The sequence below is a fragment of the Phacochoerus africanus genome, chromosome 12, assembly GCF_016906955.1.
Source record: "Phacochoerus africanus isolate WHEZ1 chromosome 12, ROS_Pafr_v1, whole genome shotgun sequence".
NCBI classification, from domain to species: Eukaryota; Metazoa; Chordata; class Mammalia; order Artiodactyla; family Suidae; genus Phacochoerus; species Phacochoerus africanus.
The window spans coordinates 19772784-19795405 of record NC_062555.1 but is presented as its reverse complement, the minus strand read 5'-3'; the positions used below and the strand labels follow the sequence as shown (position 1 = coordinate 19795405).

The 22622-nt window shown below is 51.1% G+C and overlaps 1 protein-coding gene across 1 annotated transcript in view; it reads left to right on the top strand.

Annotated features, from left to right (window-relative positions):
- The first annotated feature begins 400 nt into the window (after nucleotides 1-400).
- The window catches only part of PARP1 (poly(ADP-ribose) polymerase 1), a 38312-nt gene continuing 16090 nt past the window's right edge, over nucleotides 401-22622 (top strand). Inside the window, exons 1-10 of the mRNA XM_047754788.1 lie at nucleotides 401-695; nucleotides 5443-5608; nucleotides 11152-11267; nucleotides 13220-13434; nucleotides 15998-16097; nucleotides 17095-17211; nucleotides 17820-17996; nucleotides 19080-19227; nucleotides 20755-20895; nucleotides 21805-22059. Coding sequence (XP_047610744.1) covers nucleotides 576-695; nucleotides 5443-5608; nucleotides 11152-11267; nucleotides 13220-13434; nucleotides 15998-16097; nucleotides 17095-17211; nucleotides 17820-17996; nucleotides 19080-19227; nucleotides 20755-20895; nucleotides 21805-22059 — 1555 coding nt within the window. The 5' untranslated portion in view covers nucleotides 401-575. The remainder of the gene's footprint in view (nucleotides 696-5442; nucleotides 5609-11151; nucleotides 11268-13219; nucleotides 13435-15997; nucleotides 16098-17094; nucleotides 17212-17819; nucleotides 17997-19079; nucleotides 19228-20754; nucleotides 20896-21804; nucleotides 22060-22622) is intronic.

Sequence of the window (22622 nt, the reverse complement as noted above, 5' to 3'; positions counted from 1 at the left end):
CATAGTGAAAAATGCTAGATTTCAGTTAGTTTTCAGTACCCACGGCCTGCAGATTGCAGTTAGAACCTGCCCAGGTGGAACCAGCCCAGCGCCTCCCAGACCTGTTCGCCTCCAGGGAGAGAGGGCACACTTATTAAAAGGGGACAGGGGTGGGTTTAGTTATAAGAGCACGTAAGTGTTCCTGGGGACAAATGATTAAGAGCACTGCGGCCGGCCCCGCCAAAGAGCTACAGGCGGAGCTCCAGCCAGCCTGGACCCCCAGCAGCTCCGCCTCGCTCACGCGGCAGCAGCAAGCGCTAGGGAAATGCCGCCCCCAGCCCGCAGGGGGCGTGCGCGCCGGCGGCCCCGCCCCGTGAACGCGGGTGGCGGGGCGTGCCCCCCCGCCAGGCATCAGCAATCTATCGGGAGCGGCGGGTGGTCGGCGCGGCGTGCTTGGCGGCGGCGGCGGCGGCTCTGGGCACTGGGGCCCTGCTGGGAGGAGACGGGCAAGCAAGGCGGCGGCGGCGGCGGTTGCGGTTGCGTGTCTGCAGGTCGCAGCGTCAGGCTTCGGGAGCTGCATCGGCACAGGGAGGAGGATGGCGGAGTCATCGGACAAGCTCTATCGGGTCGAGTATGCTAAGAGTGGGCGCGCCTCCTGCAAGAAATGCAGCGAGAGCATCCCCAAGGACTCGCTCCGGATGGCCATCATGGTGCAGGTGCGGGCTGAGAGGCCGCTTTGTGCGCGGCGGGGGCTTCCACGCGTCCGGGGAGGGTTGGGGGAGGGCTGGCCCAGAGCCGCGGGCCAGGCCGGCCGCTCGGAGCCCGCGCTGGGCCTGCGGGCGCTGCTGCTGCCGCTCCACCCGGCGTGTGGCCCGCCGGGTGGACTCTTCCGGAAGGTTTTGCTGATGTTGCTGGAAAAGCCCGGGAAATACGGTGTGGAGCTGGTGGTGCCTTTTATTTTGTAAAAAATAAGGAGCTGCTTTTATCCTTATTCCGGGGTGGTGCTGTTCTTGTTTGTGTTATTGCTATTCGCCTTGGAAAGAAAATGTACGCGTGGTCTCTGGAAGTTAGTTTGGTTTTGACCTACATTGCGCTGGAAGATTTTTATCTTATATTCGTGGTGGCGACTGGCAAGTGAGGGGTTTTTTTTTTTTTTTTAAGCTATTTTTGACAATCTTCTACATTCGCTCACTCTCATTTTTTAAAATTATGCAAAGCTATGCAAGTCGGTGTCGTTTCAGTACGGTGCTCCCTCTTCGAGCTTAATTTGTGGTTTAAAATAACCTTTTCCCCAAACTTTCCAACTTCGCAGACTTGATGCACTTGCAGCTAATCCGATTTGAGTAAGAATGGCTCCAGGGGTTCCTTATCTGGATTTATTGGCTGATTAGGGAAATCCCTCTGGTGGTCCCCGAGGCCTCCAGAGATGGCCAGAGGCTGTTGGAATGAGGTGTTTATCTGGACCTCAAGGTCCCAGTAGCTTGATTTTTCCTTCCCTCCGAGAGGCAGTTTGTGTTGTTGTGTTCCCCCCCCCCCCCCGTATTTTTAGGGCCACATCCTTGACATATGGAAGTTCCCAGGCTAGGGGTGCAGCTTCCGGCCTACACCACAGCTCACAGCAACGCCAGATCCTTAACCCAGTGAGTGAGGCTAGGGATTGAACCTGTGTCCTCATGGATACTAGTCAGGTTCCTTATCCCTGAGCCATGACAGAACTCCCAATTTTCATGTTTTGTTTGTTTGTTTGTTGTTCTTTTTAGGGCTCCACCTGTGGCATATGAAGATTCCCAGACTAGGGGTGGAATCAGAGCTGTAGCCACCGGCCTACACCACAGCCACAGCAACACCAAATCCAAGCTGGTCTGCGACCTACACCACTGCTCACGGCAACGCCAGATCCTTAACCCACTGATCAAAGCCAAGGATCAAACCTGTGTCCTCACGGTTACCAGTCAGATTCCTTTTCGCTGAGCCACAGTGGGAACTCCCCAGTTCATTTTTAGAAACGACCAGAGAGCACTGCTGGCTTTGGGGTGGAGGGGAGTGGGTACCAAGTGTGCTTAGGCGATCTCATTTCATAACTGGGCAGGGACTGGGGTTGTCACCCTGGTGTCCTCAGGGCCACCTAGCTAAGTACCCGGCACACAATACTTCTTCATTCAGTAAATACTTGCTGAGCACCTGGTAGGTTCCAGGTGTTGTGTTAGGTACTAGGGGCAGAAGGAGAGACTCCACTCCTGGGAGCTTCCAGTTGGGTTACAGGGCTGAAGACTGGTAAATGTTGCTGTACAGGGGTAGGTGCCACCTGATGGAGCTGTGCACTAGGCGTCATATGCCCAGGGTGGGAGCTTTGCCACAGAAGTAACAGGAAGTTGAGGAAGGAAGAGGAGACAAGACCTATCATCTGAAGAGCTCTTATCTCCTATGGGGCGTCTTTTCATTTTACCCTAATGTTTGGGCCACTGATCTTAAGAAGCTCCCGATAGTGCAGGGGTTCTTTACCTAGAGTCTTTGGGATGGCAGGTAGAATTCAGGAAGTAAGTCCATGAGTTTAGATGAAAAAAAAAAGCATGTGCATCCCTGGCATCCCTGTAGTCTTTCATTACAATCCACTGCTTCCTCCAGTTAGGAACAGAAGCAACAGAGCAAAGGCGAATTAGCAGTACCTGGGGTTTTTGTCATCAAGGCTAGTTATTTTCATACAGCTGTTGGGGGTTTCTCAAAAATTTACCACCTACACTCATCATTAGAAAATTGCAGTAGTTATTAAAGTGGGTACTTAACTGTATTTTGTTGTTTGATGTTTGAAGCTCATGGATTATTATATCCCAGTAAACTTTTTTTAATGTTTTGATAATTATTTCAATGTAATCGATTTCCTCTGTGAGCCTGTGTATTTTATCGTGCATTTTGAAATGTTAGTCTGAGAAAGGGACATCCCTAAGGCTTCACCGACAGCCAGAGAAGCCCCTGTTCTATTGGGAAGGACAGACAGAAAGCCTCAGTCCAGCCAGTGTACCGAGGCAAGGATGCCAGTGAGGCATGAAGAGGAGGGTTGGCTCTGTCTCCTGAGTCATCATTTCCTGAACCAAATCAAATCTAGCAGCAGCCCAAGTAACCATAGCCTTGTAAATTAACTGTACTGCAATAAAAATTTTTAAAAAATGATAAAGTCGGGGTTTCTGGGCCCTCCTTCTGCTTACCTCAAAGAAAGAATTAGTATTCAGAGTTAATGTGGTGGAGCTCCTGCTGTGGCGCAAAGGATTGGTGGCCTCTTGGGAGTGCTAGGACACAGGTTTGATCCCCGACCTGGCACAGTGGGTTAAGGATCCAGCATTCCCGCAGCTTCAGCTCTAGCCTGGTCCCTGACCCACGAGTTCTATTTGTTGAGGGGTGGCTGAAAAGGGGGAGCTGGGGAGTTCGTGTGGTTTTTTTCTAATTGTAATGGGAGGTGGAGTTTTCATTCAGAATATAACTTTAGTCTTGGCTGAGCTGCTGAAGGCCAGAGAGAAAGAAAGAAGCCTTTCTTCACCACCCCCACCCCCACCCCCACCCCACTCCCCTGTGGATTGGAATTCCTTCTTTTACATTTGTATGGGCAGTTGGAGTCTGGAGTACCTGATACTTTAGCTGGCGGGCCCTGGGGCAGCCTCCAGGGAGGCTCTGTGCCTTCCAGCCTTTGGACTGGGAGGAGCTGTGATGGGCCCTTCTTGGGATGGCCTGAGGCAGGCAGACAGCCTGGTGCTCTGTGGTTCTGTTCTTTGGGGGGTAGGCCAGCTGTGGTGTGGGCAGTTTCTCAGGAAGCTGACTGGGTGGCTGGTGAGGCCCCTGGGGCCTGGTAGGTGCTCACGTGTGCCGAGTATGCAGCCAAAGCTTCTGCTCCTGGCTCAAGTGTGGTGGCTCCCAAGTGCAGTCGGTCGTCTCGTGACCTTGGTCTAGTTCCCTTCCTCCCATAGGGGTCTCAGTCCTGAGTTCACAAATAAAGCCTGGTCTTGGTCAAGGGTTCTTGCAGGGAGCATGGGGGCCCTAACATCCCGTGAGCTTGTGCTGGGAGTTCTGACAGGCCTGTGGGGCCCCAGCCCAGTCAGGAAGAAATGCCATGGCCATGAGTTCCACTCGGGGGAAAGCCACCAAGCCGCCCTCTCCCCTTTGCACTTAAGAGGAGGCTTAGACAGGAGTACCAAGGCAGAGAGAGCCAGGTCAAGGCCACTGCAGATGTTATAACAGGACGTCAAGATGCTTGAGGCTGCCTTGATAAAGTCTGAGCCAGGACCCAAGTCTACTCTGAAAATGGCCATTTGTTATGGGAGGGGCGGGGGGGCTGTGTTTTGTTTAGGTTGGGAGGGAGCCTCTTTTCCACAGCAGGACTTACTCCATCCCTCCCTCCTTTTCCCTCCAGACTCCACAGACACTTTTTGACCACTGCCAGGAGCAGGAATTGCCGTTTCCTGCCAAGAGAGGCCCCGTGGTCCTCCAGGAGCTTCTCACCCCATGCAGGACAGACATTGAGCAAATAATCTTAACTCTGGGGGACTGTGGAAGAGGGTCTTGGGGGGCCCGAGGAAGTGCAGTTTTGCTCCCAGCCTCATTAACCCTGCATTTTATTTAACACTGCAGCGTGAGGCCCCACACCTAGCAGAAGGTCGTTGGGAGACTTCCCCTGTCCCCCACTCCATCCTGCCTGGAGTTTATTTTTAACGCTGTTGTAGTAGCTTTATGCCAGCCTCTTGACGTGGAGCTTTATGTTCCATCAGAGCAGGTGTTTGGGGCTTGCCTTGCTTCGGTCAGAACCGTTTGTGTGAAGTACCCCTTCCTGCCAAGCGGTGTGGAGCAGTGTAGGGGAACCAACAGTGGTCGCAGGTTCAAGTTGGAGCTGAGTCACTTGCTGCCTGTGTGACACCCCCCCCCCTGCAGCCGTGAAGTGGGGGTGCTGGGTCCCCAGAGGCAGTTGCAGGTGTCCCGGGATGGCTTGTCTTGAAGGGCAGCAGGGACTGAATGTGGCCGGACCTCCCAGTTGTTGGGGTGGGGGTGGCCTACCCGTTTCCTCTCCTTAGAGAAGTCACTCCTTGCACACATTCACTTGGCTGCTTCAAAGCGTGACACTTTTCTCTGACATGTTTGCTTGGCCTGGCGCCTTATGTGGGACTCATTCCCGTGTTGTTCTAAGTGCACGGAGCCCTCCAGGCCACAGGGACCCTGGTGAGATGGGGCCTTGCATCTCCTGTGCCCCCACGGAGTTCTGAGCTGAAATGCCCCCCCGCCCCGCCCCCATCCATCTGAGGGTGGTCCGGGTCCCCATCCTAAGGTGGGGCCGTTGCTGTCCCTTTACAGCTTTTCCCCCTCCAGGTGGGGATGAGGAGGCTGTCGTGGGTTTACAGTTAAGCAAATGGGTTAGGATGTTGGGGTCCCAGGGCCAGACCTGAGGCTCACCCCTCTCTTCCTCCTCTGACCCCGCCCTTCTAGTCGCCCATGTTCGATGGGAAAGTCCCGCACTGGTACCACTTCTCCTGCTTCTGGAAGGTCGGCCACGCCATCCGGCACCCTGACATCGAGGTGGACGGGTTCTCCGAGCTCCGGTGGGACGACCAGCAGAAAGTCAAGAAGACGGCGGAGGCTGGAGGAGTGACAGGTGTGTGCACATCAGGGGAAGGTTGGTGTCGCCCCCCAGCCCCGAAGCTGCACGGGCGAGGGGCCTTTCCCAAGAGAACAGAAGCAAGGTCCTTCGGTTCACCCTTTCTTGTTTTAGCAGCACCCAGTGACCCAGTGTCATTCTGATGTAGGGTATTTTATTTCTCCAGATGCTTCCGATGTAGCTTTTAAATGTGTTGTGGCTGTTTTAATAGACTTTGTTTTATAGAATAGTTGTAGGTTCACAGCAAAATAAAGCAGAGAGTTCCCATATGCTGCTGGCCCCCACAGAGGCATGGCCTGCAGCATCAGCAACATCCCTCAGCTGATGGTCCACTTGTTGCAATCGCTGAACCTACATTGATGTCAACATCACCCAAAGTCCATAGTTTCCATTAGCCGTAACTCGTGGTGGTAGAGATTTTATGTGGGTTTGGACAAAAGAGCAACAATACATAATCCATTTTTATAATATCGTACAGAAATATTTTTCACTGCCTTAAAATTCCCCTGCATTCTACCCATTGGCCTCTCCCTTTCCCAACCCCTGGCAACCGAGGATGCTTTTGCTGTCTCCACGGTTTTGCCGGTACATTTCAGTCCTAAGTGCATTCATTCCCATGGTTAGGCAACCATCCCCACCATCCATCTCCAAAACTTGCTCATCTTCGCAGATGGACACCCCACGCCCATTCAACGATAACTTCCCATTTCTCCCCCCACCAGTCTCTGACGACCACTGTTAATTTCTGTCTCTATGAATTTGACTGCTTCTAAGTACCTCATGTGAGTGGAATCATATGATATTTGTCCTTTTGTGTCTGACATATCACTCAGCTTAATGTCTTCACAGTTCTCACGTGTGGTGGGCTTTTTTTTCTTTTTTTTTGTCTTTTGTCTTTTTGTTGTTGTTGTTGTTGTTGTTGTTGTTGTTGTTGCTATTTCTTGGGCCGCTCCCGCGGCATATGGAGGTTCCCAGGCTAGGGGTCGAATCGGAGCTGTAGCCACCGGCCTACACCAGAGCCACAGCAACGCGGGATCCGAGCCGCGTCTGCAACCTACACCACAGCTCACGGCAACGCCAGATCGTTAACCCACTGAGCAAGGGCAGGGACCGAACCCGCAACCTCATGGTTCCTAGTCGGATTCGTTAACCACTGCGCCACAACGGGAACTCCTGGTGTGCTTTTTTTAAGGCTGAATAATACTCTCTTTTACGGCTAGAATAATATTCTCTTGTTTGTCCTTTCATTCACTGATGGACATTTGGGTTGTTTCTCCTTTCTCCCTTTTAGTGATTGTAAAGAAGGCTGCCGGGGTTCCCATCGTGGCTCAGTGGTTAACAAATCTAAGAACCATGAGGTTGCCGGTTCGATCCCTGGCCTTGCTCAGTGGGTTAAGGATCCAGCGTTGCCGTGAGCTGTGGTGTAGGTTACAGACGCAGCTTGGGTCCCGAGTTGCTGTGGCTCTGGCGTAGGCCTGTGGCTATGGCTCCAATTCGACCCCTAGCCTGGGAACCCCCATATGCCACGGGAGCAGCCCAAGAAATGGCAAAAAGACAAAAAAAAAAAAAGAAGAATGCTGCCGTGAACATTGGTATACAAATCTCTGTTCCAGGCCCTGCTTCCTGTTCTCTTGTGCATATACCCAGAAGTGGAATTAAGTGCTGGATCATGTAGGAATTCCATGTTTCATTATTTGTATAAACTGCAGTGCTGTTTCTAGCAACAGCTGCATGATTATCCATCCCTGCCAGCAGCACACAGGGGTCTGATTTCTCCACATCCTTATTGATACTTTTATTTTCTGAGTTTGGGTTTGTTTTGGTTTTGAAGTTTTTTTCCTAAATAATACCCATCCTTGGAATTCCCTGGTGGCCTAGCGGTTAAAGAATTGGGTGTTGTCTCTACTGTGGCTCAGGTTCGGCTCCTGGCCCAGGACCTTCTTCGGGTGAGGCCAAAAATAACAACAATATTAGTAGTAAGACCCATCCTAATAGTTTGAAGTAGTATCTATTGTGGGTTTGATTTGCATTTCCCTGGTGCCCTGGCTGTTGCGTTCTACAACTTAATATTTACTCTATTGACGTTAAAAGTTACAAATTTCCATCATGGTTTTTAAAGGTCTGTAGTATTCATTTATTAAGGTCTTGCTAGATTTTGTGCATATTTGACATGCATTAATTTCACTGAATCCTTGCACCAGTCCTTTAATCAGTTTTACTGTTGAGGAACTAAGATAACTTAGAGGTTGAGGTAACTGGTCCAAGGTTACACCAGTGGTAAAGGCCTGAGCCAGGATTCAAGTCCAGACTCTTGCTTTTTAGACTAGACTCTGACCCATTTAGCTCTATTATAAATAGAGCTGCTGCAGATTTCTTGTATATCCTGGGGCACCTGTCCAGTTGATTCTGTAATTCCAAGAGGGGGAATTACTGCCAAAAGAGCTGAGCTGTTTGAAGGCCACATTACCTGTCAGAAAGGTGGTGACCGCGGTACCAGTGATGTGCGATGGACCCACATCTCCATGTCCACACCATCGCTAAGTGTTTTCTTTTTCTTTTTCTTTTTGTCTTTTTAGGGCCGTACCTGTAGCACATGGAGATTCCCAGACTAGGGGTCGAATTGGGGCTGTAGCTGCTGGCCTACGTCACAGCCACAGCAACGTGGGATCCAAGCCAAGTCTGACCTACACCACAGCTCACTGCAATGCCAGAGCCTTAACCCACTGTGAGGCCAGGGATCGAACCTGCATCCTCATGAATACTGGTTAGATTCATTTCCACTGAGCCATGATGGGAACTCTCCTGAGTATTTTCGTTCCTTTTCGTTTTCCTTTTACTGAGGTGGAACATTTTGTCATGTGTTTGTTGATCAGTCATTTGTGTTACTTTGCTGTGTGTATGTGTCCTTGCCTCGTTTTTTTAAGGTATTTTGTCTTTTCTTAATGAAATGTAGAAGATGCTCATTCTCAGTCTCACGTGTTTGCAAATATTTTTCCTAGTTTCACATTTTTCTTCTAGATATCTTTATTGTATGTTTTGTCACATCAAAGTGTCATCTCTGACTAAATGTTCTTGTCATACCTGTCTTCTCATTTACAGTATCCACTTTTGGTATTTTAAAATCTCTCATCCAGAATTTAAAAAATAATGTGCATACAGTTACAGGCACAAACTTAATATGTACAGTTCAGCAAGTTTGGACAAATGCCTTTGCACATCCAACATTCACCCCATCAAATTTTGCTACCAGGGGTTCTCTTCGTGGCTCAGCTCTTAACAAACCCGACTAGAATCTATGAGGATGCGGGTTTGATCCCTGGCCTGTGGTGTGGGTCGTACATGTGGCTTGGATCCTGTGTTGCTATGGCTATGGTGTAGGTTGGTGGCTACAGCTCTGATTTGACCCTTAGCCTGGGAACTTCCATATACCACAGGTGCGGCCCTAAAAACCAAAAAAAAAAAAAAAAATGCTACCCCCAACCCCACATAGGTCCATTAGACCGTTTCCGAGTTATCCTCCCTTCAACAAGGTAACCACTGTTCTGATTTCTATCCCTGTGCAATTGATTTTGAGTTTTGGAAAAAAGGGAGCAGTGTCTTTCTCTGGTTAGCTGCTTCCACTCAGCGTAACATCCATGAGACCCATTCAGGTTGTCTTAAATGTCATCAGTTCTTTTTTAAGTATTGAGGAGTAGTCCCTCCTCTGTTTGAGTATTATTACAATTTGTTTATCCATTCTCCTGTTGGTGACTTAGGTTGTTAACAGACTGTTACAAGTATAGCTGCTATGTACACTTGTGTACATAAATGCAAGTGCTCTGGTTTCTCTTGGGTAAATGCCTAGGATAGACTGGTAGATGTAGGTTTAGCTTTTACAGCAACACCAGATCTGAGCCATGTCTGCAACCTGCACCACAGCTCATGGCAACGCCAGATCCTTAACCCACTGAGTAAGGCCAGGGATCGAACTCAGAACCTCGTGGTTCCTAGTCAGATTTCATTCCTGCTGCGCCACAGCGGAAACTTGTGTTTTTTTCCAATATGTTTATTGCTAGCATATAGAAATATTTTGCACTAACTTTGTGCTTTGCAAATCTGCTCACTTCACTTGATGGTATTAGGAGCTTTTTTGTAGATTCCTAAGGATAATCCCAGTTACAATCATGTCCCCTACAAATAGAGATGGTTCTAGTTGTTCTTTTCTAAACTTAAACTTCTCTTTTTCTTGCCTTGATGCACTTACTAAAACCTTCAATACAGTGTTAAATAGAAGTGGTAAGAGAAGCCAGGCTTGTCTTATTGTTGCTCTTGGGAGAGAAGCATTCAGCCTTGGAATTTATAAGAAAAGAATCTAGGGAGTTCCCATTGTGGCGCAGTGGTTAACGAATCCGACTAGGAACCATGAGGTTGCCGGTTCGGTCCCTGCCCTTGCTCAGTGGTTAACCATCCGGCGTTGCCGTGAGCTGTGGTGTAGGTTGCAGACGAGTTGCTGTGGCTCTGGTGTAGGCTGATGGCTACAGCTCCGATTAGACCCCTAGCCTGGGAATCTCCATATGCCGCAGGAGCGGCCCAAGAAATAGCAAAAAAAAAAAGAAAAAAGAAAAGAATCTAGCTTTTCCCAAATGTTTGGCCAATTTCCCCTGAGATTTTTCTTTTCTTTTTTTTTTTAGCACCCCCCCCCCACCACTTTTCTTTGTTTTTTGTTTATATGGGGGTTTTTGGGGGGGAGGGGGACCTCATTCACAGCATATGGAAATTCCCAGGCTAGGGGTCTAATCAGAGCTACAGCTGCCTGCTTATGCCACAGCCACAGAGATCGGAGCCACTGAGTGAGTCCAGGGATCGACCCCACAACTTCATAGTTCCTAGTCAGACTCATTTCTGCTGCGTCACGACGGGAACTCCAACTCAGCATTTAACTTTAATAAATGAAAGTGTAATGGAAATTAGAAGGCAGAGTTAGACTTTAGTATGGTACAAGCCTTTCATAGTAAGCACTTAATAAGTTTTCCAGGGGAGTTCCTGCTGTAGTTCAGCGGAAACATATCTGAGTAATATCCATGAGGACGCAGGTTCAATGCCTGGCTTTGCTCAGTGGGTTAAAGTATCTGGTATTGCTGTGAGTTGTGGTGTAGGTCGCAGATACGGCTCCCATCCCACGTGGCTGTGGTGTAGGCTAGCTGCCGTAGGTCCAATTTGACCCCTAGCCTGAGAACCTCCATATGCCACAGGTGTGGCCAGAAAGAAAAAAATGTGAGGGACTGGGCTACAGGGGGAATGAAGAGAAGGGGGTGGGACCCCCAGCAGCTAACACTGTACTGTTACCAGAAGACTGACAGAAGGTTTTTATGTTATTGCCAGAAAAGCTCTCTTAGGCACCCACAATGGTTGGAAACAAGCGTAGATGAGATGGACCAACTGTGGTCGCCCCAAACCTAAGGTGTCATGGTAGAGGAGCCCCAGGAGGTAGAGGCAGAGGTCAGGGACTCTGGAGCCACACCAAGGCTGTTGATTTGAGTGTGGTGCCTTTGATTCTTCAGGCAAAGGCCAAGATGGGGTTGGCAGCAAGGCGGAGAAGACGCTGGGTGACTTCGCGGCCGAGTATGCCAAGTCCAACAGAAGCACGTGCAAGGGCTGCATGGAGAAGATCGAGAAGGTGAGTGAGCACCTGGGGCTTCACATACGGACTTCGGGGATTTCTGACGTTGGATGTCATGGCATATCTCAAAAGAAAAGTAAAAATAGGCGTTCCCGTCATGGCTCAGCAGTAACTAACCTGACTGGTGACCATGAGGATGCGGGTTCCATCCCTGTCCTCACTCAGTGGGTTAAGGACCGGTGTTGCCATGAGCTGCGGTGTAGGTTGCAGACATGGTTCAGATCTGGTGTTGCTGTGGCTCTGGTGTAGGTCGGCAGCTGCAGCTCTGATTCAACCGCTAGCCTGGGAACTTCCATATGCTGCAGGTGTGGCTATAAAAAGCAAAAAAAAAATAGAAAAAGAAAAAATAGGGGCTTTCAGTCCTGGCTTAACATGAGTGGTTAAAAATAAAGTGAAGATGGGACTTCCCGCTGTGGCACAAAGGGATCATTGGCATCTTGGGAGCACTGGAATGCAGGTTGGATCCCTGGCCCGGCCCAGTGGGTTAAGGATCCAGCATTGCTGCAACTGTGGCTCAGATCTGATCTCTGGCCTGAGAACTCCGTATGCCGAGCATCGGCTGAAAAAGAAAAAAAAAAAAAAAAGGATGAATAAAGTGAAGGTCTCCATAAAGACAGGAGGTGGCAGTGACTTCTGGGCAGATCTGACCCTGACTATTCATGGTCCTGTCCTCATGTATGTCACTGCCACCACTCTTGGGAGTCCTGGGAGAATTTGGAAAACATTGACACATGGGGTCTCTTCTGGACCCCTCAGTGGCTGTGGGGAACTGTTGGTCGCGTTTGGTGGGATTAAGTTTAAGGAGAATGTTCCTGGTACCAGCCTCCAGGTCTCTTCCACTTGATCAGGGACTTCCTTAAACACCCCTTCCTCCCAGCGCTTGTCCCTGAAGGATGACAGCTGGTTGGGTGACATGTTCGGTCCTCTGAGCAGTGGGGAGACAGGTGGAAAGTGGGCCTGTGCCCTCTGGCCTTATTACCCAAGATCCTCTGGTCTTTGGTAAACACTCTGGTTGATTAATTTCAGGCATCGATTGGAGGTTTCTACCTCCTCAGAGTATTGTACAGGAAATTGAGCTGAGTCAGTGGGTCTTTAGAAAGGACACAGATGAAATGGCTAGGTCTACTCCAGCCATAAGAACCTGAGGCGAAAGTTAATGCCCAGAGGGAGTGCCAGAGACTGCTGAATGCTGCTCAGCCGGCAGTGGGGAAGTGTTGGTCCCCCTGCTCCGAGCCTTCCCCTCTGGGATGCACAGGCGCAAAACTCAGTAGGAGTGTCAGGGCTGAGAATTGTGAACCTGAGCAGGACTAGCTTACAGGTTTGTTACTGCCCCCCCCTTTTCTTTGGTCTTTTTAGGGCCAAAATCAAGGCATATGGAGGAAGGTTCCCAGGCTAGGGGTCCAATCTGAGCCGCATTTGCCACCTACACCACAGCTCATGGCTATGCTGCATCCTTAACCCATTGAGCGAGGCCAGGGATCGAATCCACGTCCTCATGGATCCTAGTTCTTAACCCCTTGAGCCACAACAGGAACTCTTACTACTGCTTTTTAGGGGCCTTCACATGTGTAAAGAGGCTTGAGAGTCTGGGTTGGGGGGATTTTTGGCAATCCCTGCTGGAACCAGGTCCTGCCCTGGCTCGGTGCAGCCTGCGGCAGCTCAGCATCCCAGGTGGCTTCGTGCCCACGCCAGGTCAGCAGAGCATTCTGAGGCAATGCTGTCTCTTCCTCACTTGCCCAGGCAGCTAGCTAGCTACGTAGCTAGTTGGACTTGACCCCCGTTAAGATTGAGGGTCACACAATCCTTGGTGGCGTAGAAGAGCCCAAACCTCCCAACAGCAGCCCCACCCTATCCAGCCCTTTGTTCTGGGCATGGACCTGGGGGCCCTGGTCACCCCCAAGCCCCCTGATGTTTACCATCCTTCCTTGTCTCTGTGGATTTTCCCACAGGGCCAGGTGCGCCTGTCCAAGAAGATGCTGGACCCCGAGAAGCCCCAGCTGGGCATGATCGACCGCTGGTACCACCCAAACTGCTTTGTTCAGAACCGGGAGGAGCTGGGCTTCCGGCCCGAGTACAGCGCCAGCCAGCTTAAGGGCTTCAGCCTCCTCACCGCAGAGGACAAAGAAGCGCTGAAGAAGCAGCTCCCGGGCATCAAGAGTGAAGGGTGGGAGGAGGGCCGTGGGGGTGGGGTCGGTCCATGGGTCCCCGGTACACTCCTGTGGCTGTGTTCCCCTTGCTGCCCATCAGAAAGCAGTGGGGGCGGCGCGGCAGGGAAGTCCCTGGGGCCTGCAGTGTGCCCTTCTGCAGCCCCTGGTGGTCTGTTTCAAGGCCTGCCCCCGACACAGCCCTTCACACACTTGGAGACTCCTCTGCCAAGCCAGCTGAGCGTCCCCCTGGCCAGCGTCCACCACCGCCTTTTCTCTGACCCCTGCCCGACCCACTTCCCCATCACCACGGTGTCCTCCTGTGGATGTGTCCCTGTGGGTCTGGGTCTCTGAGAGTGGTGGTAGGGATTCTTGACTGTTTTTAAATGGGGGCAGGGGGGTGGCAGTGGATGAGGACTTCCCTGGTTGAGAGTTCAGGATGCCATATGGCTTTTCACGGTCATGGTGTTGAGTCTGAGGCACTTCTTTCTTGTGTTCCTCTGCTGGCCCCTCGGCCCCAGTCTAGAGTTGCTTGGGGCGTGGCAGGGCTGCGCTGCATGAGGATCGAGGGGACCCCACCACCCCATCCTCAAGCAGCCTTCATGCACTGTCTCAGCTCAGAACGCACGCACTGAGTGCGCAGCAGGCAGGGCTCTAATGTGTAGGAAAACTAGAAAGCGAGGCTTGTAGACTTAGACACCCCGAGGGCGCGCTGGCACGTGGTGTAGGTGTAGGAATGCACAAGATCACATTTGTGCCACAGCCACAGTGGGAATTGAGTGAGCGCTTTGAGTGTGCCGGGCACCACGCTAAGCCTTTTCCACGGGGCCCAGAAGAAAGATGGTATGCTTTTTTCTGTTTTTATGAATTGATTTCAATCCTGTGTGATGGCTGATCATGTCTTTGCCACCAAGGCTGACCCGCCCTGGTCTTAGACCCTCCATGCCCTTTCTCAGCATGATACTGCTGAACTTGGTCAGCAGTGTTTGCAAACCCAGCTCAGGCACATAGGTGAGCAGCACCTAGACTGTTGCTTCTTGTTTGGGCTTTTATTTATTGGTTTGTTTGCTTTTTTTTGTCTTTTTAGGGCCACACCCAAGGCTTATAGAGGTTCCCAGGCTAGGGGTCAAATCAGAGCTGTAGCTGCCAGCCTATACCACAGCCACAGCAACATGGGATCCGAGCCGATTCTGTGACCTACACCACAGCTCATGGCAACGCTGGATCCTTAACCCACTGATGGAGGCCAGGGATCAAACGCAACCTCATGGTCCCTAGTCAGATTTGTTTTATTTATTTGTTTATTTAAACTCCTTTTATTTATTTTTTTAATGATTTTTATTTTTTCTGTTATAGTTGATTTACAGTGTTCTGTCAGTTTCTACTGTACAGCAAAGTGACCCAGTCATACATACATATATATATATATACATAATCTTTTTCTCACATTTTCTTCCATCATGTTCTGTCACAAGTGACTAGATAGAATTCCCTGTGCTATACAGCAGGATCTCATTGCTTATCCACTCCAAAGGCAATAGTTTTCATCTATTAGCCCCAAACTGCCGGTCCACCCAACTCCCTCCCCCTCCTTCTTGGCAACCACAAGTCTGTTCTCCAAGTCCATGAGTTTCTTTTCTGTGGAAAGGTTCCTTTGTGCCATATATTAGATCCCAGATATGAATGGTATCATATGGTATTTGTCTTTCTCTTTCTGACTTATTTCACTTAGTATGAGAGTCTCTAGTTCCATCCATGTTGCTGCAGATGGCATTATTTTGTTCTTTTTTATGGCTTAGTAGTATTCCATTGTGTATATATACCACATTTTCCTAATCCATTCATTTGTCGGTGGACATTGGGGTTGTTTCCAATAGGTTGTTGGCTATTGTGAATAGTGCTTCAATGAACACAGTTAGTTGCATGTTTCTTTTTCAGTGAAAGTTCTGTCTGGATATATGTCCAAAGTGGGATTGCTGGGTCATATGGTAGTTTTATATTTAGTTTTCTGAGGTACCTCTGTACTGTTCCATAATGGTTGTAGCAACTTACATTCCTACCAGCAGTGGAGAAGGGTTCCCTTTTCTTCATTGTTTGGGCTTTTCGACAGCAGCACAGCCTCCCACTGACAGCTTCCCAGCCTCAGGGGCATCCCGGTATCTTATCTTGAAAGGCTCAGCGCCTGGCACTTATGCTTTATCATTTTGTGAGCCCCTCTACCCCGCCTCCCCCAGCTGAGGTCTCACCTCTAGAAAGCCCCTGCCAAACCTTCTAGGCCATCTTGTCTGTACCAAGAGATACATGGAGTTTTGGCATCAGATCTGAGCCCTGGGTGCTGGGCTGGGGTGTTCCAAGGCTCTGGGTCGACCCGCTGCCCCCTCCTGGTGACAGAGTGACCTGAAAGGGATGAAGTCAGCAGCCAACACTGCCTGAGCAGAGCTCCTGAGGGACCCAGTGCACATGGTGGGGTGGGAGTCTGGCCTAGCGGTATAAAAATAGCGTTAGGATGCTGTGTCACCTGAGTCCTTGGCTTTCAGGGTTTCAATGGCTCTGGTTCTTTGTCTCATGCCCTGTGTCTTTCAGAAAGAGAAAAGGTGACGAGGTAGATGGAGTGGATGGAGTGGCCAAGAAGAAATCTAAAAAAGAAAAGGACAAGGAGAGTAAGCTCGAAAAGGCCCTCAAGGTGAGTCCAGAGCTGAGCGTCGCTCTGCTGGTTCTCTCTCCCCTCTCTTTCTCATTTTGGGAAGAAAGTTCAAGGATGTGCATATGTCCTGCTCACCAAGACCTTCAAAAGTCCCACATGAAGGAAGTTCCAGTGTGATGCAGCAGGTTAAGGATTTGCTTCAGCCTTGCCATAGCTGTGGCTCAGATCTCAGCTGCCTGGGAACTTCCATGTGCCATGGTTGCGGCCAAAAAAAAAAAGAAATTTTCAAATGGATAGCTGTTGTTAAATAGCCTAGTTTGTCCCCCAGGTTTTCTTCCGTCCTCCCGAAGAAACAGTTCTTAGGTGGAAGTACTCACAGTGGGCTCTGAGCAGACCAGTGGCCTGGCTCAACGAGAGCTGGGCCATCTGTTCCCCCTCAGCAGCCTTGTGCTGGGATGGGCTCTTCGTGCTTCAGCCACATGATGCTTCACTGAGTCCCAGACCTGTAGGACCACTTGCATGATTGATTCCGTATATTGAAGTCAGGGATGCCAAAGTTCTTAGCACGGTGGCTCGAAGAAGTAAAGTTGTTCGATATTTTTTAATGAAACCCTTTTGTTGAAAAGAGAAATAGGCGTGTAGTAAAAGGAGAAAACTGCCCATTAGATCAGCAGTCATTGACCAGAATCCTCACCGTGTTGGTTACACGTGTGTCAGAACAAAGTAAAAATGATTAACCAGAAAATGCTGTCTGTTTTTAGGGCCACACCCTTGGCATATGGAAGTTCCCAGACTAGGGGTCAAATCAGGGCTGCAGCTGCCGGCTGACACCGCAGCCACACCAGATCCATGCTGCATCTGTGAACTACGCCGCAGCTTGCAGCATCACCAGATCCTTAACCCACTGAGCGAGGCCAGGGATCGAACCTGCATCCTCACGGATGCTGGTCAGATTGTTTCCACTGCACCACGATGGGAGCTCCAGGATTCTTCCTTTGAGAAGAGCTGTCTCTCAGCTGCTGGATCTTGTGCACAGGCCCAGAACGACCTGATCTGGAATATCAAGGACGAGCTAAAGAAAGTGTGTTCAACCAATGACCTGAAAGAGCTGCTCATCTTCAACAAGCAGCAAGTGCCCTCCGGGGAGTCGGCGGTGAGCTGCCTTTGCGTTAAGGGAACCGCGAGCCAAGCGGCCAGGCCGTGTGTGGTGACTGTCCCGGTGGCGTGTGGGAGGCCCTCCGGTTGAACACCTGCTGGTATTAATTGGGAGTGAAATTCCACAGTTGTGTTGCATGGTCATCGCCATCAAGGTTGCCATTTCCGGGGGCAGGAAGGGGCAGGTGCTCGAGGACTGAGGTGGGCTGGACCCCTGCCTCATGTGTTTGTGCCACAAACTGGCCCAAGGCACCCTCTCTGCCACCTTCTACCCTGATGCGCCGAGGGCCGTTTTCCCTGCAGGCCCTGCCCGCTCTCTGAAGGGGAGGTGGGTGCTGTTCCTTGTGCAGAAACCGTGGATGCTCTGGGCTCTCCCTTTGTCTACATCGCTGGGGCAGGGGAGCTGCAGGAACATTCCATGCGTGGAAATCAGGGCTCTTAAAGACCCAGAGGCCAAGCTCCAGCTGTCGGGATGGTTAGAGACCTCAGGGCAGTCCCTCCCTTTCTTAGTGTGTGAGGTCAAGGCAGACTCTTCATCCCACATTGGTAACATCCTCCGCTGTAGCTGCTCCTCCCCCCCCTGACGTGCTTTCTCACTGGCTCCAGATCTTGGACCGAGTGGCCGACGGCATGGTGTTCGGCGCCCTTCTTCCCTGCGAGGAATGCTCAGGCCAGCTGGTCTTCAAGAGCGATGCCTACTACTGTACTGGGGACGTCACTGCCTGGACCAAGTGCATGGTCAAGACACAGACGCCTAACCGGAAGGAGTGGGTGACCCCAAAGGTGAGTAGGGGCAGGGGGGATCATGGGGCCTGCTCTGAACGACCTGCGATACAGAATTGGTACTGAATGCTGATCTTGACTGGGCTCCCTACACCCCTTCTAGGAAGGGAAGGGAATGAGCCTGATGTCCTTTCAGGCAGTGATCTTTCTCCAGTGTGTGTGTGGCAGCGGTGAAGGGGGGGAAGAATCGGGGGTGGGGGGTGGGGGGGTGGGCTTGGGGTCGTGGGACGAGCTTATGACCCCAGAGAGAGGCCTGTTGGCTCTTGAGGGGAACCAGTTGAGAATGAGGCCTGGGAAGTTGTAATCAGGTTCCAACAGGGGTTCCCTGACCAGATTATCCACTGGTTGGTGTGTGGGGGGGGTCTTTTGTTCTTTTGTTTTGTCTTTTTAGGGCCGCACCCACAGCAATTGGAGGTTCCCAGACTAGGGATTGAACCAGAGCTGTAGCCACTGGCCTGTGCCACAGCCACAGCCACGCCGGATCCTTAATGCACTGAATGAGGCCAGGGATTGAACCTGCATTTTCTTGGATACAAGTCAGATATTTGTTTCCGCTGAGCTACAGTGGGAACTCTTTTTTATTTGTTTTTAAGGAAAATATTTTTTCTCTTAAAGCTTCACAGTACCAGCACTCTTACAAATGTAGAAGCACTAGAACTAAGTAACTTATCAGTAGTAATACTGTATTTCATACTACAGGCTTCATATTTTCCTTTTTTTTTTTGCTTTGTTTTGTTTTTTAGGGCCACACTCAACGGCATATGGAAGGAAGTGCCCAGCCTAGGGGTTGGATTGGAGCTGCAGCTGTCGGCCTATACCACAGCTCATGGCAACGCCAGATCCTTAACGCACTGAGCGAGGCCAGTAATTGAATCCACAACCTCATGGATACTAGTTGGGTTCTTTACTGCTGAGCCATGACAGGAACACCCCATATTTTCTTATTCTTTATTGTTTTTTTTTTAATTTCTTTTTATTAAAGTATATTTGCTATTCTTCATTATAAGGAGGAAAAAAAGAGAGATTCTTTTTATTCAAGGGAGAAATAACTATACATAGCTAACCAAAACACACATTCTTCAGGAATTCCGAGAAATCGCTTACCTCAAGAAATTGAAGATCAAAAAACAGGACCGTATATTCCCCCCCGAGGCCAGCGCCCCTGTGGCCACAGCACCCCCACCCCCCGCAGCCTCAGCACCCACCGCTGTGAACTCCTCGGCCCCACCAGGTACAGCTCCGGGCGGAGTAGGGCTGGGGCCCTGATCTTAAGGTGAAGAAGGGTGTCTGTCTGAGTTCTTGGTTGGCTCATCCTGTGAGGAAGCCCTGCCCTTCTTCCCCCAGCCCACATCAAGCAGGGGTGGGGCTGGGGTGGAGGCTTCTGAGTAAGGCCAGGGGGACAGCCTTGCCTGCAGGGACAGTTAGAGTAGCCTGTCCAGCCCTGCACTGCAGAGCATCATCCAGGCCTCACGGTCCTGCTTCAGGGCGCCCATGCCCAGCTCGGAGAGATGCTTGGTTTCTTGAGTCCAGAGACCTGCTGTACGTGTTGCCCACAGAGCAAGTTACTGGTCAGTCCCCGCAGGCAGTCCTCCCTGCCAACCAAGACAGTGACATCAGTTCGTGCTTTTCTGGCAGAAGAGACCTGCTGTCTTTTTCACTCCGGCACATGGTGGAGTCTGGTGGTCAAGGCCAGTGTGATGGATGGAGGGTGAGGTTTCTCGTCCACAGCGCACCCCTGCTCTCAGCAGCCTGGGGCCAGGAGCACACGTAGTGGGCTCCCTACCTCGCTTGCAGGTCACAACCGGGTGATTCCTTTTTTCCTTGTTTATTTCTTTATTTATTTATTGGTCTTTTTATTTTAGGGTCGAACCTGTGGCCCAGGGAGGTTCTCAGACTAGGGGTCGAATCAGAGCAGCAGCTGCCAGCCTCCACCACAGCCACAGCAACGCTGGGTCCTTAACCCGCTGAGCCACAACAGGAACTCCTAGAGCCAGGTGATTCTGTTCGTTGTGAAGACCGCCGCCAGCTTCCACTTAAACCCTATGGGTGTCACTGTTCATTTGCCCTCATGGGAACAGCTTAAAGGACTTCTCCCCATAGTATCTCTTCCTCTGGAAATGTGTCACCAGCTCTGTTCGTGCCCATTTTCCACACACAGGAGACTGACCGCTATCCCAGGGCTCTCTGGCCTGGAGGCTGCGCTGGGCGCCTAAAATGCCAGGGATCTTTTTGCCCGAATCCATTATTTCTGCTCGGTTGTGATCACACTGACCAAAGCTTTCAGTGACTGTCGTGGACAAGTCTGACTTTTGTAATGGGTTAATAATTATCGAATGAGAGCTATAGTTTGCTTTTAGACATGGGGCAGGGAAAGAATACTAGAGGGACTTGGGAGTTCCTGTGACCGTGACCGGCCTCCTGGTCCTCCTCCACCTGCCTATGGAGCAGACCCGGGGCCTCCAGCCACCTCTGCTCTCAGCCCGTTTGTGAAGCAGCATCAGTACCCGGCTTCTCCCTGGCCCGTCCTTTCTGCGCTGAGGGCTGGGTGCAGTTTGCTGAGCTGTCCTCTGCTCTGGCTCTCTTCTTCTGCTTATGTAGACTTTCCCCTATGGAGACCCCCTTCTCCCAGATCCGAGAGGCTGCGAGGCTGTGTGAGGGCCTTGTGGCCAGTCCTGGGAGCTTGCTGCCTGGTTTCCTGTCCCATCCCTCCCCCTCCAGGGCAGCAGCCCCGCCTCACGAGCCCCTTCTCCCATCGCAGACAAGCCGTTATCCAACATGAAGATCCTGACTCTTGGGAAACTCTCCCGGAACAAGGATGAAGTGAAGGCCGCGATCGAGAAACTCGGGGGGAAGTTGACAGGGACGGCCAGCAAGGCCTCCCTGTGCGTCAGCACCAAGAGTGAGTTTAATCCGCCCGGGGGCCCAAGGGAACATGGGCTGTCTCGTGATGGTGTTGAGGATTAAATGAGGGGAAGTGGGTCTGACAGCCAGGGACCCAAAAAATGTCACATTGCCAGCATTGCCGGGGTTCTCAGGGAAGGTGTCAGCACTCATCCTGGGTGTTGCAGCCCCGTGTCGTGGTGCAGATTCACGTGTGTAAAACTCCCAGCGAAAGACTAGCCCGCTGTTCTTGTCACCTAGCACTGTTCCCCAAGATGTTGGTAGGTTTGCTGCCAAAGCAAAAGTTCCCAGTTTAAGTATGTCTGGGAAACGCAGGGTTAAGCAAAGGCGCACAGGTTGCTCTGCAGGCTGATGATGCTGGTGACCATTACATGTCCCCAAGACCAGAAACAGTGCACCGCTCTTCTGGGGCTCTGACTTCCTTTTCTCAGGAGGTCCTGTTACCATTTCCTTGCAGAACGCAGCCCTCACGCACTCATAACACCTAGCAAAGGGGCCTGTTGCCAGTGGGTGACGTTTATGGAAATGAAAAAAGCCCCCTAAGGAGTTCCATCATGGCTTAGTGGAAACTAGTATCCATGAGGATGCAGGTTCAATCCCTGGCCTCGCTCAGTGGGTTAAGGATCCGGCTTTGCTATGAGCTGTGGTGTAGATTGTAGACGTGGCTCGGATCTGGCGTTGCTGTGGCTGTGGTGTAGGCCGGCAGCTACAGCTCTGATTCAACCCCTAGCCTGGGAACCTCCATAGGCTGCGAGTGCAGCCCTAAAAAGCAAAAAAGAGAAAAAGGCCCCCCAGCACTCGGTTTTGAAGGAAGGGAGCACTGAGGGGGAGAAGTGTGGGGAAGTACCCAGTAAATGGCGATTCCAGTAATGGACATTGAAGGTTTTTTCCCTTCTGATGTGAACAGAGGAGGTGGACAAGATGAGTAAGAAGATGGAGGAAGTGAAAGAAGCGAATGTCCGCGTGGTATCCGAGGATTTCCTCCAGGACGTCTCGGCCTCGACCAAGAGCCTTCAGGAGCTGCTCTGCACCCACATCCTGTCCCCCTGGGGGGCCGAAATGAAGGCTGAGGTGAAGGCCGAACCTGTGGAAGCCGTGGCCCCCAAAGGGAAGTCGGGGGGTGCACTCCCCAAGAAGAGCAAGGGCACCGTCAAGGAGGAAGGTGAGGCCCCAGCGGCCCCATCCCGCCAGCCCCGCCCAAGCACAGCCTCTCCCTCTGCCCCGAGGGGGTCTGTCCAGTGTGGCCCACACCAATTTTCCCAGTTTGTTACTTTGGGGGTGGTGGGAGGTTGTGCGTGGATACTGTGCTCTTCTGGGTGGTTTTTTGTGTTTTGTTTGTTTTGGTCACACTTGCAGCATGCCCAAGTTCTGGAGCCAGGGATGGAACCTGGCACAGCAGTGATGACGCCAGTTCCTTAACCTGCTGAGCCACCACTCTTCCTGTCCTTTTTTTTTTTTTTTTTTTTGCCTTTTAGGGCCGCACCTACAGCATATGGAAATTCCCAGGCTAGAAGTCAAATGGGAACTGCAGCTGCCGACCTACACCACCGCTCACGGCACCGCAGGATCCTTAACCCACTGAGCGAGGCCAGGGATCCAACCCCCATCCTTATGGATACTAGTCAGGTTCATTACCACTGAGCCACAAAGGGAACTCCTTTTTTTTTTTTTTTTTGTCCTTTGTTGTTATTGTTGGTTGTTGTTGTTGTTGTTGTTTCTATTTCT